Raw genomic sequence first — 18,314 nt, 5'->3', positions numbered from 1 at the left:
TTAGAGTTCTCCTTCAGAAAGCGAAGACCCGATGAAACGGGAACTGTGTGTAATTCATCAAGTCTGTGAAGGCATGGAACAGCCTAAGGAAACGTAACCAAACCTATTTTATGTTCCCTGTCTTTACAGCATTCTTGTCCCCCAGTTTGTAGCAGGCTTTCTGAACTGGGGGGTCTTAGGATTTACTTTAGATAAAGATCAGCGAATTCTTGAAGGCCCATGCCAGAGAGAACTTCCTATTGCTGCTGTTTGAGAAAAGGCCAAACAAAGCCCACATTTAGGGGTTGTGCCCTGTTAACTCCATTTCACATTTTAGGCCAACTGTGTGTTTAAGCAAATGAATCTGAATAATAAAATATTATATGCAAGAGATCATTTCCCAAAGAATGATGAAGCTTGTTACTTACTGTAAGAAGTCAACACAGGAAGTGTTAGGGCCTATCGGGCAATCTGACTGCACTCCTGTGAGCAGAGAGCCTCACACACACTCCTGTGAACTGAGAGCCTCACACACTCCTGTGAGCAGAGAGCCTCACACACACTCCTGTGAACTGAGAGCCTCACACACTCCTGTGAACAGAGAGCCTCACACACGCTCCTGTGCTCTCCTAGCCGGTGTGCTGTCCAACCAGCAACGTGAAGTAATGGTGGCAACCACTACTCTACCAAAGTATACAATCTACTTCTTTGGAAAGAAGCAACCCAACTAATGTGGAACAAATTTTAGTCAACTACAACAACCATTTCAAGTACTGTTATGACAGTGTTAAGTCTACATTTAACTGAATACTGCACATTTTGATAAAAGATCAGAAAGCAAAGACATCTGTTATGAAATACAGTTTCAAGAAAATATGGCAAAATGCCTTTTAAAGTTCTTTTAACTGAAATAAAGTGGTAGGAATTACTAGTCTAAAAAAAATCTATCAAATTTGCTTTCTGGCTCATTTTTCATGAAGGGAACTGCTTTGCACTTTCAAACAGTGCTCTAAGGACAGCTGGGAAGAGAGCCACATGACTTCCTGAAATAGGTGGTGGCACAAACAGAGGACGCAGTAAAAACAAAAGCTGGCCAGAGAAACCACTGCCGATGGCATGGCTGAAGAGCCAAAGATATCACTGCATGTGACATGGCTTAATGGGCAGCGAAAATGTGATCTATGGCACAGCATAAATGGCCAGAGAAACCGCTGCCTAGGGCCCGGCTTACTCAGTCAAAGGAAGCACTGTCTATCGCAAGTCTGATAAACACTGCCAGAAATTTCCCAAATAACTTCTGAACGCCCACACCCAGGGAAGACGGAACATGATGGAGACATGATACATGAGTTTCAAAGAAAGTACAAAAGAGGTCCTTAATGGAGCAGATGCAAACAGAACACGGGAATCACGTGAAGCCTGGTGTAGCATCCTTCACAGCTCAAGAGTTTTTCATCAATCAATTATACTTCCTGATGGATAAGCTTTAGTCAGTAAAGTAAAAATAAAAAGACAAAAACAGGACATACAACCAGCCCATCTCCTCTGAAACAAAAAGAAACTTCATTGAATATTGTTGACTGGATAAAAGAAGAAATGGAAAGGCCAGTGTACCCTCTGCCTGAATAAAACAGTAACCCTTTAAGAGTTTATTTTCTTAAATGACTAAATGGAATACCCCTATTCAGATTCTTCTCCTAGCCTGCTAAACATGTAAAATCCAAAGAAAAAACTGGTCTCCTTCCTGTTCAATCACAGCTGAACTTAATTTTCCAAAGACCACTGGGTCAGCCATAGATCTTCTGGTGTGAGTCACCACTTTTAATGCCCCACAGCTCTATCTTGGAGAACACTATTTACTGTCTTTCAGAGATTTTATACTTCTACGAGTTAAAACACTGCACAGTCTTCTCTGAGGTTGAATATTAATATGCATTACTGTCTTTTTGCCTTTGGACACATAAAGCTCTCTTCCATCTGCTCTCATCAGAAGCCATGACCAGAAAGTAGATTAAGGGGAAGTATTCAAATCCACCGCCTTTCCTCCCATTCCTGCTCACATTCCAGTTAGGACAGCTGAGTGACCGCTCACACGTGGCAGCTCTCACTAGTTAGCTATAGGCTGTTTACAAAGAAAACAAAAGGCAGGACTCTACAGTGACACAGTACAATCCGAAACAGAGGGGACAGATGGGGAGACGACAGAGGAATATCTACGTGATAGGGCATCCACAGCATGGTCCACCTGTGCCCGAGTCAGGCACCTTGCTGGCAATGTTAAAGGGAGTTACCCCTCTGAGGATGAGGAGGAGCAGTTCTCACACTGAGCTAGTTCTCTCTAGACTAATACTGTGGGTGCAGAGATGAGTACAGATGGAACAGGAGTGCCAGAGAAGACCTGAGAGTCTGCTGTTTCTGAAATGGGAATCAAAGTACACACAGGACTGTCCCTTAGCTTCTGTTGATAATCTGATACACAAAGAGAGCATGTACTGTTAAAGTCTTTACCCATTTTTATATATGAAACATAGACGGTGTTATATACAAGAAGGACAAAATTACCTTTTTTACAGTTTTATCTGGTTCAAGAGCAATATCTGGAATGTTTGCATCAACCATCAAGGAGAACAAATTCAAAATCAGATTTGAATACCTAAAAGAGCAAGAAAATGAAACCCATGAGTTAGAATTTTAGATTTCTTTGCCTTATCAAGAACACTCTCAAAAGTGGTAGCAACTGTAACTTTATGATCCTTATTAATCCAAAGGAAGAGCTAGTATAAGTAAATGGGCAGCTAGTCACTGTACTTGCTGAAGTTATTGTTGGACGCCCTGGAGTCACTCATGAGTGACCTTGGGATGATGTTATTTCCCTTCTATTCACTCAGCCATGGCTAAATGACAACCTAGGCAGTTGTAAGAAAGCATACACTTGTCATCTAAAAAGACAGATCTTCAATGCTTCAAAACTCTAGTGAACGTGAGTGTATTCCTCTTTGTTCTTATTGATAAAGAATACACTTCTGAAAACGAGGGGAATGCCATTATTAGATAGAAACTCTAAAAGTTAACATTCCATGGTATGAGACCTAGAAATTGTAATATGAAGACCCCAGCTTTTCCTGGAGGCGTGTGTATTCACTTGATAACACTGAAGTTATCAAGTCACTATGTGATGCTGTCTGTAGCTAGGACTGTGAACGTCAGCTCTCCATTAAGAACTTGTTTCTATTTTCTCACTCTACCAATTACCAATGCTCCAACAGCAGTTTATAAAACACAGTTTTCCTTCTGATTTCAGTGAGACTGGCATCCTCGCGCAACACTCCAGCTATCCATCTGTAACCTCTTGCCTGCCCGCCTCCTCAGGGCACCCTGGCAAGGCACTCATCATCTAAGGACCTCTCCTCCTAAAAGTCTAGAGAACCTCCCAGGAGCGCCACCCTGTGGACAAAACCTTAGCACACGGCCCTTTGTGTGATAGACACAATTGAAACATCTATCAAAGTCCTATAGCTAACACCATTCTGAATTACAAAACACCAAATGCTATGGTAAGGCCCAAGGCAGGAAAGTCTGCTCTTGCCGCTCTTTTTAAATTAAGTATTAGATTAGTAATAGCTGCTCTAGCAAACAGAATAAGGCAAGAGAAATACATACATACAAATCAAAACTAAACCTGCTGCTATGTGCCGACGACGTAGTAGGTGGTGAGGTTAGAGGCACAGCCCTGCAGGCTGGCCGTACCATCTTCACCCCACCCCGGGGGGGGATGCAGGCATGGCTTACACTAGGCTTTCTGCTGCACTGGGAAAATGCCTTTTGCATAATTAGGTGGAAAATTAGAGAGTCCAGGGGTCCTGTCACTTTTGTCTAACTGTCAGAGTTCTCTTCACGTTCAAGTCATCCAGTCTTTTTAATCAAACCATGATGAAAGCAGCACAGAGTGACATTGAAGAAAAAGGACGGAGTAAAATCAACTTTGTTTAAGGGAGAATGAGTCACGAGGCACTGACGAGACAGGTTAAAAAACAAACCTCTGAATTATCTTGAATGGCATCCGAAACTGAGGTGGAGAAAGTGCTAGAAAATAAAATGGTTGAATTATCCTGACTGTACCTCATAAGCCAGTGCGGTAGCTACTATGCTGTTCTGTCAGTCTCCAGGGAGAAAGGATGGAGGAAAACTCCTCGTGGTTAGCCTAGTCTCACATAATACCAGCTTCTTAGCTGGTGATCATAGCTGTAATAATCAGTGGGAAAGCAAGATAGCCTCTGATGCTGGGTTTATCATTACGTGCAGCAAGTGTATATCGAGAAATGCCATTATGTCCTTCCGAGAGAGGTCTGCAGGAAACACTCATTTCCACAATGGTTCTAGCCCTCCGTGAGACACACTCAGAACCCTCACCTTCGCAGGTGGAGGAAGGCCGTGTAACACTGCTTGCGGAACTCCTGGTACTGCTCACTCTGTGTGCCACCCATTCCTTCCACCATCTCTTTATTCAGCTTCATGGGAGGAGGAAGAGGCTTGGGATCTCGGCCCAAGATATACCCAAAATCTATGTGGAAGAGTTTGCCTGGATGTGAACAAGAAACTCAGTCATTTCCACAATTGTCTTCACATATCAGGAAGGAGATACTTTATACAATCCATGAAAAGTGCCTCTTTAAAAAAAAGATTAACTTATTAAATTAGTCTATATCTTCAAATATGCCCTTCAAGACACAGTGTCGTCCAGTTCTTGAAAATGAAAAAAGCAAGCTTAAAACCATCCCAATTAATACTAATTTAAATTTTTTAATCTCATATTAGAATTGCAGAATCAAGGAACAAACATCTGACCAACTAGGAAAGGGATTAACATCAGCAGAGAATCTCCTTTGTTAAGCTGAATGAATGCTCTTTGTGAAGCAGATAGCCATTTCTTTGATTTTAGTATTCCTAAAATGAGACCCTGACTGTTATGAAATTATGACTGTAAAGAAAAAAAAAACCTTCAAATTTCAAGTTATATTGTTGGCTTACTCAATCTGCTCCATAGCTGTCGGCTGGGAATCTGAACACTGTACTTATGACTACCAAGAGCTGAACACAGCTGCAATTCCTCCAAGAAAAGTTTTACATCATAATCTCAGAGCAGACACATAGGAATGGGATCATTCTGCTTAGTGGTGATTCACCATGGAATTCATGAAGCACCTAGTGATTTACAAGTTGCCATGAAGCAAGGATGCTCTAGAGGGAATTCTTAGGGACAAGACTTGGGACTTCTTGCTGTTAACTAACTCATGCCTCAGAACAGTTGGGCATACAGAAAGCACCAACTGTTGAGGGAAGGAACTAACTGGCTTAAAAAGCTAACTAAAACCCTCCCTAGGGCAACCTACCGATTCTGTCGTGTAATCCATTATGACCTGTTTCACACAGAAATTTATCATCCACCTTATTTTTCCCATCAAGGGTACCAGCCTTAGAGGACTGAATTTACTGTTCATGAGCACAAGTGACGCTGTGTGAATCAATTTTCCACACTGACTCCTGGTTAAGATGTTGGCTATGCCTTTCTGTTCACGGCTATTCCTGAGTGCTAGCATAGTCACTGTGTCCCTGGGAGACACGCATCAGTGATGGGCACAGAACCTCTATGCTTATAAATCCTGGGGTCTTTGTCACTGTGGAGGAAGGGGCCTGAGAATCAGGAGCGTAATTAACCCAAGTACAAAAGAAACCCACATCTCCATGCAACCTTGCTGAAACCCATCTTAGTGTTGCTTTCTACATTTTATTTGTCGATTACCTCAGATGCAGAATCAAAAAAGAATATTGTAACACAGTACCTGGCTCACAGTAAATGTTCAAAAGGCCAGTTGCCACTATCATAATTCTCTCTCTCTCTCTCTCTCTCTCTCTCTCTCTCTCTCTCTCTCTCTCTCTCTCTCTCACACACACACACACACACACACACACACACACACACACACACACACACGGTAGACAGCCAACAAAAACTAAGAAACAAACAAATAAAAACTAGGGGGCTGGAGAGATGGTTCAGAGGTTAAGAGCACTGGCTGCTCTTCCAGAGGTCCTGAGTTCAATTCCCAGCAACCACATGGTGGCTCACAACCATCTGTAATGAGATCTGGTGCCCTCTTCTGGCCTGCAGGCATACATGTAGACAGAGCACTGTATAGATAATAAACAAGTCTTTAAAAAAAAAAATTGAGGGAGGGACGATTAAAGTCTTAACTGGTTCTGAAGAGGGGAAAACAATTTAACATGATAGGATTTATCCAAAATTAAATTAAGCCATTTACCACTCAATAAGCAGGTCCCCTAAAGCAGCTCATAAATATTTCTTTTAAATATTCCAAATAACATGTAAAAATTAAAACTGGCAAGATGGTCGGCAGGAAAAGATGTCTGCTGCCAGGCTGGTGGTGTGAGGTTCATCTTGAGGCCCATGGAGGAAGGGGAGAAGAGGCCCTAGCAATCTGCTCTCTGATCTCCACACGCACCTCTCCCAAACAAGCAAACAAACAAGTAAATGACAAGAAAATGCCAACAACAACCACTTTAAAGATGTCTGAGCATCTGGAATTGACTGTACTGGAGACTCACAGATGACAGGAATTCGTACAATTAAACACTAAACAGAGACGCCACCTCCCTTTCCGCAACTTCTAGACATCTTGATCAGAAGAACGAACTAAATGATTAAGTTGGACATTTTCAGGGAAGACTGAGGAAAGTGTACTCAACAGCTCAGCTGCAAACATCAGGTCTGGAAAACAGACCTCACAACACAGGGTGCAGGCCGTGGGCGGATGAATGTTTATCCTAACTGCCTAAAGACTCAGAATAATGGCTGTATAGTGAAACAGATCCACGGAAAAGCCAGCTTCTCTTCTATTGAGTCACCGCCCTAACCTTTTCCAAATCAAGAAGTGATTAAATCGCGAAGGAACTGGGTTTGTTTTTTATGCCTGTGTCTGGTATATATGATGCCAATGGAAGAAAGAAAAGGAGTTACAGAGGGAGAAGCCCAGACCTCATCAGAGAAGGGAGCACGCTCTGTTTCCGCCACACTAAAGACTACACAAAACGTGTTCTTTCATCCTTCTCCCCTACTCAACTGGTACTGAGCCAGTACAATCCAAAATTCAGAGTCATATTCTATTGTTACTATCCCGAAGCCCAGGGAATTCCTGGCACCAGGAATTCTCCACATGTCTGCTTTGCATCTCTTAAGCCAAGGACCTCTTCATTCCAGCTACAGCCCAGACGCCATTTAACAGTGCTGATACAGGACATTTTCTTCTCGAGGCTGGAGAGGTAGTAGGGAAGCTGGTTTTAATTTCCCGCTTCCCTTCCTTGATCTTGTAGTAAACAGACAGCAGAGGCCATCTGAATGCCATGGTCCTGCTTACTACCTTGGCATCCTTGTGATTTCCGGGTCTGCGTCTGATTTCTCAGACAGCACAGCCATTCCGAATGCTCCCAGCTAATGGTACTGACAGAATGGCCGGCTGTACAGATGCTCCTTCAATTATGACGGGAATTACATCTCTGCAAACACACCATCAAATGAAAATATGAAGCATAAAGAAATTCATTCACTGAACCCAACCCTCCAAACCTCACACCATAGCAATCACAGAATGCTACAGCAAGCCAGCTGTTGATTCTCAGGGTCACACAGATGGCTGGGAGCTATGGCCCCTCACTGCTGCCCAGCAAATGAGGGGATACACGACTAAACATTCAAAATGAAGATGTAAATGACTGTACATCACTCACATACAGTCAGAGACAGCCTGCACTTTGAATCATTTGGGGCATCTGGAACAAACAGCAGAGCTATAGGAGTTCAGATGGAACACACCTAATCATCTTCACAGGGGCAGGACAGCCCAAATCCACACCCAAACACTCACACTGTGAATGGCACATGGTTTCAATAGTATATCCATTGATACATATTTGTTATTACATTAAATTTTACTAGTTTATAATATTGATTAAACAATAAGTCTATTTTCATTTTATAGTTATGAAAAATGGTTCACATAAGAAGTCATTATCAGGTTTGTACTGTACACCAGTGCCTTAATTAGGGTTTCTATTGTTGTGAAAAGAAACCATGACCACAGCAAAGGGAAACATTTAATCAGGGCTGGCTTATAGTTTCAGAGGTTTAGTCCGTATCATCATGGCAAGAAGCAAGGTGGCATGCAGGCAGACATGGTGCTGGAGTAGGAACTAAGACGTCTACATCTTGACCACAGGCAGCAGAAGTGGAAGGTGTACCACACTGGGCATAGCTTGAGTACATAGGACCTCAAAGCCCGCCCCCACAGTGACATACTTCCTCCAACAAGGCCACACTACCTAACAGAGTGTGGGCCACTCTCTATGGACCAAGCATTCAAACACATGAATCTATGAGGGCCATACTTATCCAAACCATCACAACCATGGAGCCTTCATTTCCACTTGAGAGATTTAAATACCTCTCAGGATTGAAAAGCGAGTTTTTAGAGTCTAGGGGTTTAGTGGTAGACTGTATGTATGTATAGAGATTTAAAGACCTAAGGCTTAAATCCACCACTAAAACATAACAAAATAAAAAGATATCTCCCTTTTAGATCCCACAACAGGCTTAGTTCCCTTCAAAGAAGGATGACAAGATTTGGTAAATTCTTAAAGATGCCTACTCCTCAAACAATAGGACAATAAACTTCAAAATAAGGAAGTTTTGTGCTAGATGAAATAGCATGTTTCCTAATCTCTTACAATCCAAGGACACAGGTAATCATGATAAGGATTTCACAGCTTTCCCTCAAAGTACCACCCTCTGCCTAACTAAGATGAGCACTTCTCCAAGCATTTGTTCATATGCTAGTTACCTATGGTGAAGAATGAGAAGCTTACAATATTAAAGATGTAGACAAGCTCTCCCTCATTGTCCTGAACTACGTAAACATGGCCTTGTCCCCAGTGTCCTTTCTCCTGAGACTTAGCACTGGGGCAGATGACCAACCTGATCAGCCTTCCTCAACACACTCCATTGTGCTTGGTTTGGCTAATGAGCACCACACTTGTAACAGGAATCCGTGTCCAATATTCTTCTTCATTTCCTTATAAGCATTACTAGAGTTCAAAGGCCTGCTGTTTATCACTGCTTGTAAATGAAGGTTATATTATTATCTTTCGTGTAAGAAAACTCTCACAGAATGAGGCCACGGCTCAATTGTAAGGGGCACATGGTTCTAACAGTGAAATCTCATTAAGTTTTACAATCAAAGAGTCGTGTATTTTAAAAAGAAGCTATTAATTTTTTTTTTTTTTTTTTTTTTTTTTTTTTGGTTTTTCGAGACAGGGTTTCTCTGCGTAGCTTTGCGCCTTTCCTGGAGCTCACTTGGTAGCCCAGGCTGGCCTCGAACTCACAGCGATCCGCCTGGCTCTGCCTCCCGAGTGCTGGGATTAAAGGCGTGCGCCACCACCGCCCGGCTAAGAAGCTATTAATTTTAAGAAAATCCATCCTCATACATACTAGAGGAAATTCTTTTAGAAGTTAATCTATAACTATTATAAAATAAACTTACACTGATTTAAAAAAATGCACCTTATAAAATGAAAAATTAAGAAATTAAAGAAGTATGATCATAAAGAAATCTATCACATGAAACAACCAAGAGGAAAAGTGTGTGAACACAAACCATTACTCACTGTAAGTAACTATCTTCTCTATCCCTACAAGACAGTCGATGAGGATCTAATTAAATGTTATCTGAGTGATGTGAACTTATTCTAGGACTAGTTTATTGTAGTTCTTTGATTAAACATACATAGCTAAAAATCAAACATTTAATGGTAGACAATCTCAAAATTATATGTGCTTTGTCCCATACAGCCTGACAGCCCTGCTATTTGCCCATCTTGTGTGGCTGCTGCTTATCCAAATCCTAACTGGTAAGACCCTATAGAATCCTAGCTCTTCGGCTGTTTATCCAAATCCTAACTCGGAAGATCTCATATAACCCTAGCTCTTTGGCTGCCTGCTTATCCAAATCCTAACTCGGAAGATCTCATATAACCCTAGCTCTTTGGCTGCCTGCTCATCCAAATCCTAACTTGTAAGACCCTATAGAATCAATCCCAGCTCTAAAGCTTCTCACTCTACTCCATAGTTAGCTGAGCTTCTTCTTGTATGCAACCATTTTATCATTTCCCCTTAATTCCTTCATTTCTTTCCTATGTGACTATATCATTCTTGTTGTTTTATCAGTAAACTCAGAAACAAAAACATAGCCCCAAACTACAACATTATCATGAGACACAGGCTCAGGCCAGCTGCACTCCCAGGGCAGCTGATGTACCAACACCAGTGTTTCTTCTTAGGTGGAGTCTCATACAGAGTTAAAGCCAAGGAAGCACTTTCGCATTAATGGTTTTCTAAGAAAGGGTAAGATACAGAAATTCAAGTTAGTACAGACGTCCTAATTATCTGCTAATCATTTCCCCTTTAATGTAAGATGAGCTTCCTATGAACAGGAACCAAATTAAACTAATGAAACCACCCGTAACAATGGTAGCATACCCGACTCCACAATCAAGTTCCGCCCCAGGGGGGAAAAATCTTAAAAATTATACTATACTCTGAAAAAGGAAAATTAAACACATTCTACTTGTTTTGAAATATCAAAGTATCCCTTATCTGATAAAAAGAAATTATCACACTAAATCAATCATCAGATTAAATGATTTTCTCATAAGCCATCAAGCTCTTGTTGAAGCATCATTCAAAAAGCAGCAGACAAAAGGAACTGTTAAATATGTTGGCTATTTTTTTATCTCTAAAACTGTGAGTCCAACTAACTGTGTGAGGCACAAGGGTCATTCTTATCTCAGTCAGAATGTAGCTCACCCTTGAGGGGAGCCCACAGTGATGACAGAACCAGCATACCTGGACCATGCCATCTGCCAGCCTCACACAACAACCAGGACAAGGGTTCTAACCTTACTGTGTCCAGAAAAGGAGACAGACTGGGTAAGTAGCCCAGAGGCATCAGAGTTTTACTTTAGAGAAAGACACCTTCATTGTTAAGTCACCCTTTACTCCTCAGAATTTCTAACAAAGTTAAATACACATAGAACTAAAGCGTAATAGGGAAGGTAAGGACAGGAGATGTTCTGAAAAACTGTCCCTTTATGTTAGCAGTGACCAGTGTTAACTGAGCTTTCTGAAAGAAGCCCTGAAGCAGGTCACTCTGAAGATCTGAGACAGACACACAAAGAAACCACTGGCTTCTCAGGAGTGGGTGGGCTGTTTTAGGACCTACAAGTAAGTTCTCATTTGGCCAAGATTGCTAGCATCCAATGTCCACTTTTAAGTTAGTTTATTTACAGACTATATATCATAAGCAATAAACAAGTTCTTCAGTTATCTTGATTACCTCCTCTCAAATTTCCACAAGTAAAAATAAAAAATAATTCTTTATCAAGAGTTACGATAAATTCAGGCCTCATTTCATTTGAATCCTGTGGTGGTGTAATGAGACTGGCCTCATAGGCTCATATCTGAATGCTTGGGCTCCAGTCAGTGGAACTATTTGGGAAGGATTAAGGGGTGTGGCCTTGTTGAAGGAGGAGTGTCCCTGTGGGTGGGCTTTGAAGTTCAAAAGCCCATGCCAGGCCCAGCCACTATGCCTGCTGCCTGCAGACCAGTATGCAAGTTCTTGGCTCCAGGGCCAGGCCTGTCTGCTTGCCTGCCTGCCATCAACTTTGAATAACAAAAATCCCCATTTCGATCTCATGCCAATTTAAATTTGTAGCTTCCTGCTTTCTCCGGGATGGTATAACAATTCAGTAACAAGTAAAACACCATTCCAAATCCCTTAAAAGAGAAAAATTTCATTAACTGACTACAAGGTCTTCTAATAAAGGCCTTCAATTTTATGGTGGATATACAGTGCCCTCTGCTGCTCAACTGAGGAAAGACCTAACAAGCTAAAAGTACTCAAACCAAGAAATAAAAATTTAGGGAGAGCCGTAATTGAGACTCATGGCTTACATTTCAGCACATTACGTTTAAACGTATTTTTAATTATTCATATTCACTGAAGCACCTTGTTTCACACCTGCCTAGAGTTCCTAGCCAGTCCTTTCCTAGCCCATCTATATTCCCTGGGACGCCTTCACCTCTCACATCCGGGAACTTCAGAGGTGACAGGAGACCTCTGATTCCTTTGCACAGCCGCCACCATCAAAGCAGAGTCTCACTCTGAACTTTGCTGTGCTGGCAAAGAGACTAGAACAGACAGACATTCCACATCAGCTGCTGAGACATGGCAGCTACGTAAGAGAACCCCAAGTTCTCAACTTCTAACATGATCTGATGTCAGGGACAAGAACAGAATCTCTAGTTAGTGGAAAAATACAGACCTCCAATAAGACAGGGAACTAGATCAGCTTACAGTCAGGTTGCCTAGCAACAGGACATTGAGTCAGAGCCCTTGACCCTCTCACCCTGTAAACATCCTATACAAACATCCTGTTAGCTTGCCCCATCTTATGCAGATGGCAGCTTCTTGCTCCCCCCACCCTGTGGAACTATATAAACTTTTGTGGAAGAGAAATAAAGTGGCACCTTGATCAGAATCTAGACTTGGTGTCTTTTCCTTTGTATCTCCTGTCCCTACATTCCCTCCTTAGGGAGGTCGAGAACCCGTTGAAGCCCTGCAGGCGGGGCAATCTAAGATTTGTGTTCATGGCATAATGGACCAAAACTAAACGAGGAACAATGATTAAAATGAAGCATTTTAAAATAAAAGAACTGAAATATACTTCCTGCATGAACCAGCAGTCAAGATTCACTTTGTTAAGACTCAGCCATAGTACTATTTATAGATAACGTAACTGGAAACTGCCTTGAAATATTACCATGTGCCCACTAAACTGAGAATTTTGAAAGCATTTCTCTGGTATTCTTTTTCTTTTAGATTTTTAAATTTTATTTAATTTTTTAATATTTTTAGACATCTCCCTGTAGAGTAGGCTGGCCTAGAACTTAGTCCGCAATCCAGGCAGACTTGCTTTATAGCAATCCATTGCCTGCCTCAGTCTTCCCAGTGCTCGGTGTACAGGTGTGAGTTAGACTTATGTTTGCCTATGTTTATTTTTTAATTAATTAATTTCCCTGGTAAAGAAGACTTAAAATGCTTACTGCAGGATATAACTGGATGAATTACTGGGCATAAGAATTTAAATAAACAAACAAATAAACAACCACAGGTGGGCAGTGGTGGCACACGCCTTTAATCTCAGCACTCAGGAGGCAGAGGCAGGCAGATTTCTACAAATTCAAGGCCAACCTGGTCTACAGAGCAAGTTCCAAGAGAGCCAAGGCTACACAGAGAAACCCTGTCTCGAAACCCAGCCCCCTTCAAAAGAAAAAACAAAACAAAAGAAAAAACACCTTGCATTTTAGAAAAAAAAAAGAATGTTCTTCATGAATATTTCATGGAAGTTTGTTATCTAAAGGCAAACTTGAAGCGCCCTCTGGTGGAAACTGATGTAGGCTTAAAATGTAAAAATTCACAATCTTGATTTCTATAACAGGTCAAAAAAACTGCTATTCCAGTTTATTTCAAGTTTTTTTCTCCCTCTGAGTTTTCTTCTAGAGGTTTTTTTAAATCTTTTTTCATACAATATATTTTGATCATATTCTTTTCTCTCCTTCCTTAACTTCCTACTCACCCAACTTCCCGTTTCTCTCTCCCACCTCAGCAAGAAAAAGAAAACAACAACAAAAAACATAAAAATCAAGAGATAAAAAAAAAAAGAATACCAATAAGACAAACAAATACCGAAAGAAAAAGCACATAAACCCCGGAGAGAAGCAGCATGAGACGGTGCGGGCCAGACAGCTGCTGGGCAGTGTCCAGTACGTCCATGGGTGTAAAAGAGCCCAGAGCAGGAGTCGGAGGCCCTGGAGTCTGAGAGAGAGCTCGAGAAGAGACACAAGAGAACGTCTTCCAAATGAGAATGCTCGCCAGCACATCATGACGCCTTACACACATCCTTCTGCTGAAGTGTTAAACTAGCCAAGAGCCTCTGTCACGACCAGAGAGTGTCCTTTGTCGTGGCTACTACAGAGGCTGGTCAAAACAGGAACGTGGGATCCCAGACACAAATTCAGTCAAATAAATTTCACATACGATAATTCAAAATGAATATGGAAATCCCATTAGTGAGTGAGTTAACAGGGTTAGAATATTAACAATTGATCAGATTATATTCAACTATTCTATTAAATTCTGGCTAGCATAATCAGAGAAATGCAAAAAAACAGAAAAACATCTGCTTATGAGAAAAGATGGCTTTAAACAGTAATTTGAAAACCTAGCTTCTGCAAAAAGCTCCAGACACTGGGATTATTTAGTTCAAAGAAAGGACTACAGGGAAGAGCAGAGATGATTAGCTACCCATTACCTCCAACCCTGCCTTCCTGAGGCTCTGGAGTCATGGTGCTGCTAACTGACAGCCAGGCCCCTGTTCTCACAGGTCCTGCACCCTGACTAGGAGATGACTGAGGAGTCCTCAGAAAGTGCCCTGGTTCTAGCAGGTACTTAACAAATCCCTGTTGGAGTAAACAAATACCTTCAACCAACATAAAAAAGACAGAATGAAGTAATAAATACACAGTGACAGAGGGTAAGGCACATGCCGTTACTGACCAAATAATTACAGGTTCGCTAAAAACATCCTAACTCAGCTCAGACAATAACCAAAGTCCGCCCTGTAAAGATCTGAGCAAAGACCTGTCCAGAGAGGGGAAACAAGGGCACTTGTCTTGTGGCAGGAGTGATGTGACATGCAGACAGATTTTAGGTTGGTGGCTCTATAAGGGAGAATGCAGAACTGGCACATTACTGATGGATCCCGGAGCTGAGGAACAGACTTACGAACAAGGGAGATGGTGAGATGAGGCCCGCAGAGACATTAGCGGGCTTCTGGGCCTGGGCTGCTACCTGCTGAAATGGAAGGGGAGGAGGGGAGGAGCAGGGCTGGAGGGAGGCATCGCTGAAGAGAGTAGCTGGTCCTGTGTGATTTAGACATCAAGGAAGCAGCTGAAGGAAAGGAACGGAGGGACGTCTAGAGCTGGAGGTTTACCAACAGTACTTAGAGACCAGGAGGTGGGGTAAGCTGGAATCCCAGGACTGGGAGGCTGAGGAAAGAAAACTGAGAACCAACCAACAAACGGGTTACTAAGTTATCACGAAGACGGGAGGAAGGAATGATCACTCCTTGTGCCTCATGGAGAAAGAAAACCAGATGGCTGCTGAAGTGAGGAAACCTATGAGAATAGGTGAGGGAACACTTTAGCTTGACATGCTCAAGAGGAGTCTGGCTGCCTACATACATCGCTTTCTACATGGCTCTGCATGCAGGAAGGGGCTAGAGGGTCACTCACAGGCTCCCTGCTAAAGCACTCTTACTCAGTCTGGGCTTCTCCCTGTGTCTTTCCAATGCCCCGTTTTAAGGGACTTAAGAATCCAGGGCCAGTGAGACGGCTCAACAGCTAAAGGCACTTTCTACATGGACCCTCAGGATGACCTCAGCTGGATCTCCTGACCAACATGGCAGGCAGGGAGAACTGGTTCTTGATAGTTGTCCTCTGACATCCATCCATACACCATGGCACGGGTGCAACCACATACACATATAGAAATGAAGGCATGCATTACAAATCCTTTAAAGAACCTATACTTTATCGATAAGTATGCAATTTATTTGAAATTGATTCTAGGATAAAAGAAAAATCACCATATACAAAAGTACATCTTCTTTTCTCTCCCTCTCCCTCTCTTTTGTTTTTTGAGACAGGGTTTCTCTGTGTAACAAACAGTCCTGGAACTCACCTTGCAGACTAGGCTAGCATCAAACTCACAGAAATCCACCTCTGCCTCTTGAGTGCTGGGACTAAAGGCGTGAGACACCACTGCCCGGCTGAAAATCTATCTTCTAAGGTTGCTGACTTGTTACCTGTTTTTGTCAACAGAAGGTTATCCAGGTGCCGGTCTCCAACTCCGAGAATGTAGGTAATCACACAGTAGCCAGCTGAACATAACAGAAGTGGGAAAGACACATTCAGCACCAGGTCACACACTCCACTGACCATAAAAGTAATCTGCACGTCTTTAGTTTCTGCTTGGCTTTTATCGTCTCCAATTTCCCCAGTAACTAAGGAAGCTGAGGCATCCCTAGCCCAGCTAGTCATGATTGCCCTTGAGTACCACTACCTCTGACCTCCCCACTAACTAAGGAAGCTGTGCTCTCCCTGTCCCTGGTTTTGTTATTATCCTGAACACTAGAGATATGAGTGTTTGCAACAACAACAAATCTTGCAGAATTTTTGTCAAATGTCAAGTTTTTTTTTTAAAGTCTCAAAAGCTTTGTGAGCCTTAAGTGAAGTATCCATTTAGTATTTCTCATTTGAAACAGATATGCTAAAGGTGACTATCTAAATAAACACATATAAGGTAAACTGTCAGTCATTCTATAATCTATAACTAGCTTATTTAGCCAACATTCCAGTGCCAGTATTATCTCATTTTATTCCCTCCTTTAAAAATCTCTCATAATGTCCCAAATTTCTTGGACGTTTTGTGTTACGATGGGTAAGGTGACCTGCTGACGTCCCACGCAACCCAAGTCAGAAGCTCATTTTTTAGTAAAAGGGGAACCTCCCTGGCCCCCGTTTTGGGTAACTGTTGCCTTGCTTGCTGACCTTGACCTTGATATCCTCCCTATGCTAATTCCCTGCCGCCGGGTTCTACCCTCCTGAATGCTTAAGGGAAGTTCCTGTCTGTGTATCATGAATAATGGGCGTTAACAGCTTAGTTGCAAGATTGTAAAACATCAGTAGTGAACTTCTGCCCTCCGGGGTCCTCCCATTGTGCTGTAAGCCTGTATTTAAGACCTCCTACCCCCTTCAAGAAATGACATTCAACATTTGAAATTGTGTGTATATATATATATATATATATATATATATATATATATATATATATATTTGAATGAATACTTCAAATGTAATCTATGAATACCACAAATGTGATTAATATCATGAGTGTAATTTAATAAATAAATTAATTAAAAAATATGTCATAAAATAATACCTAAAGAAATGAAAACTAGTTTTTATGAATATAAGCTGCATGGTGACTGGTACACATGACAGGAAATAACAAAGAAACCAGATAGCATGGCCTGCCTTCCTTCCTTCCTTCCTTCCTTTCTTCCTTCCTTCCTTCCTTCCTTCCTTCCTTCCTTCCTTCCTTCCTTCCTTAACGTGTTAAGTTTGTAAAGTTGCACACAACGTCTTTTCAGACTAACTTCCTTCCTCCCTCCCTCCCTTCCTTCTTTCCAGGAACAGATTGTGGAACCAAAATAAGACCAAAATGCTCTCACCCCAAAACTAAAGGCCTAAGACTGTAAAGGCCTAAGACTGCTCCTTTTAGCTACAGGCCATAAGTTACTGGAACAGGCCAGAAGTTACTGAGACCAGTCAGTTCAGATTCCAGAAACCAGGAAGTGTAAAAGTACAGAGCCACAAGATAGTCACGAGGTAACTCCTGCCAGACTATGGAATGTCCTCTCCCTGGTTTCCAGGGTAACTGATCACAGAAATGCCTCCACCTGAGGGCAGCCAATGAGAAATGGTGGCGGGCAACCACTCCCTTAGAAGTAATTTCTAGAAGTCCCTAGAAGCGAGCCAACCAGAATTGTACCCGTACTAGCACCCCTAAATGATGTAACCTTGTGACTTTTCCCTTTAAAAACTGAGCTTGCAGACAGGTGGGCGCTTCCTCCAGCCTCCACTGCGTTGGATGTATTGGACGAAGTCCCTGCCTAGGCTTGTATTGCTTTTGGATATCCAGAATTAAACCTTGCTTTTGCATTCCGGCATGCTCGTCTTTGGTGGTCTCTCTGGGGGTCACGATCTGGGCACAACACAGATAACTTCAAAGGCCATGAGAGTCACTCTCCAAACAGAACTGTTAGTTCTGCTTAGCATTAATAAAAATAATTATTTCTGTCTGAGGTTTTCCCCATACTTTACTTAATGATGACTCAAAACAGGGAGACTGTAGCAGGAATTACTAGGCTCTAAGATGGCCAAGCAGCAAACTAAGCGAGGGGAAGCCTGAACCTATTACTATTAACAGCACTCATACTTGGTCACCTCTATCATTTCAAAATCCCAAGGATTTCTTTTACCACCTTCCACCCTTTACTTGTTTTCTGGTGAAACATTTTGATCT

The 18,314-nt window shown here is 42.0% G+C and overlaps 1 protein-coding gene across 1 annotated transcript in view; it reads right to left on the bottom strand.

Moving 5' to 3' along the window:
- Pik3c3 (phosphatidylinositol 3-kinase catalytic subunit type 3) overlaps positions 1-18,314 on the bottom strand; it is a 96,031-nt gene that overhangs the window by 13,382 nt on the left and 64,335 nt on the right. Inside the window, exons 21-23 of the mRNA XM_028867100.2 lie at positions 16,033-16,107; positions 4,390-4,558; positions 2,542-2,632 (exon numbers count right to left, since the gene is read on the bottom strand). Coding sequence (XP_028722933.1) covers positions 2,542-2,632; positions 4,390-4,558; positions 16,033-16,107 — 335 coding nt within the window. The remainder of the gene's footprint in view (positions 1-2,541; positions 2,633-4,389; positions 4,559-16,032; positions 16,108-18,314) is intronic.

Source organism: Peromyscus leucopus, chromosome 19 (genome assembly GCF_004664715.2).
Source record: "Peromyscus leucopus breed LL Stock chromosome 19, UCI_PerLeu_2.1, whole genome shotgun sequence".
NCBI lineage: Eukaryota > Metazoa > Chordata > Mammalia > Rodentia > Cricetidae > Peromyscus > Peromyscus leucopus.
This window is presented reverse-complemented; position numbering and strand designations above follow the sequence as displayed.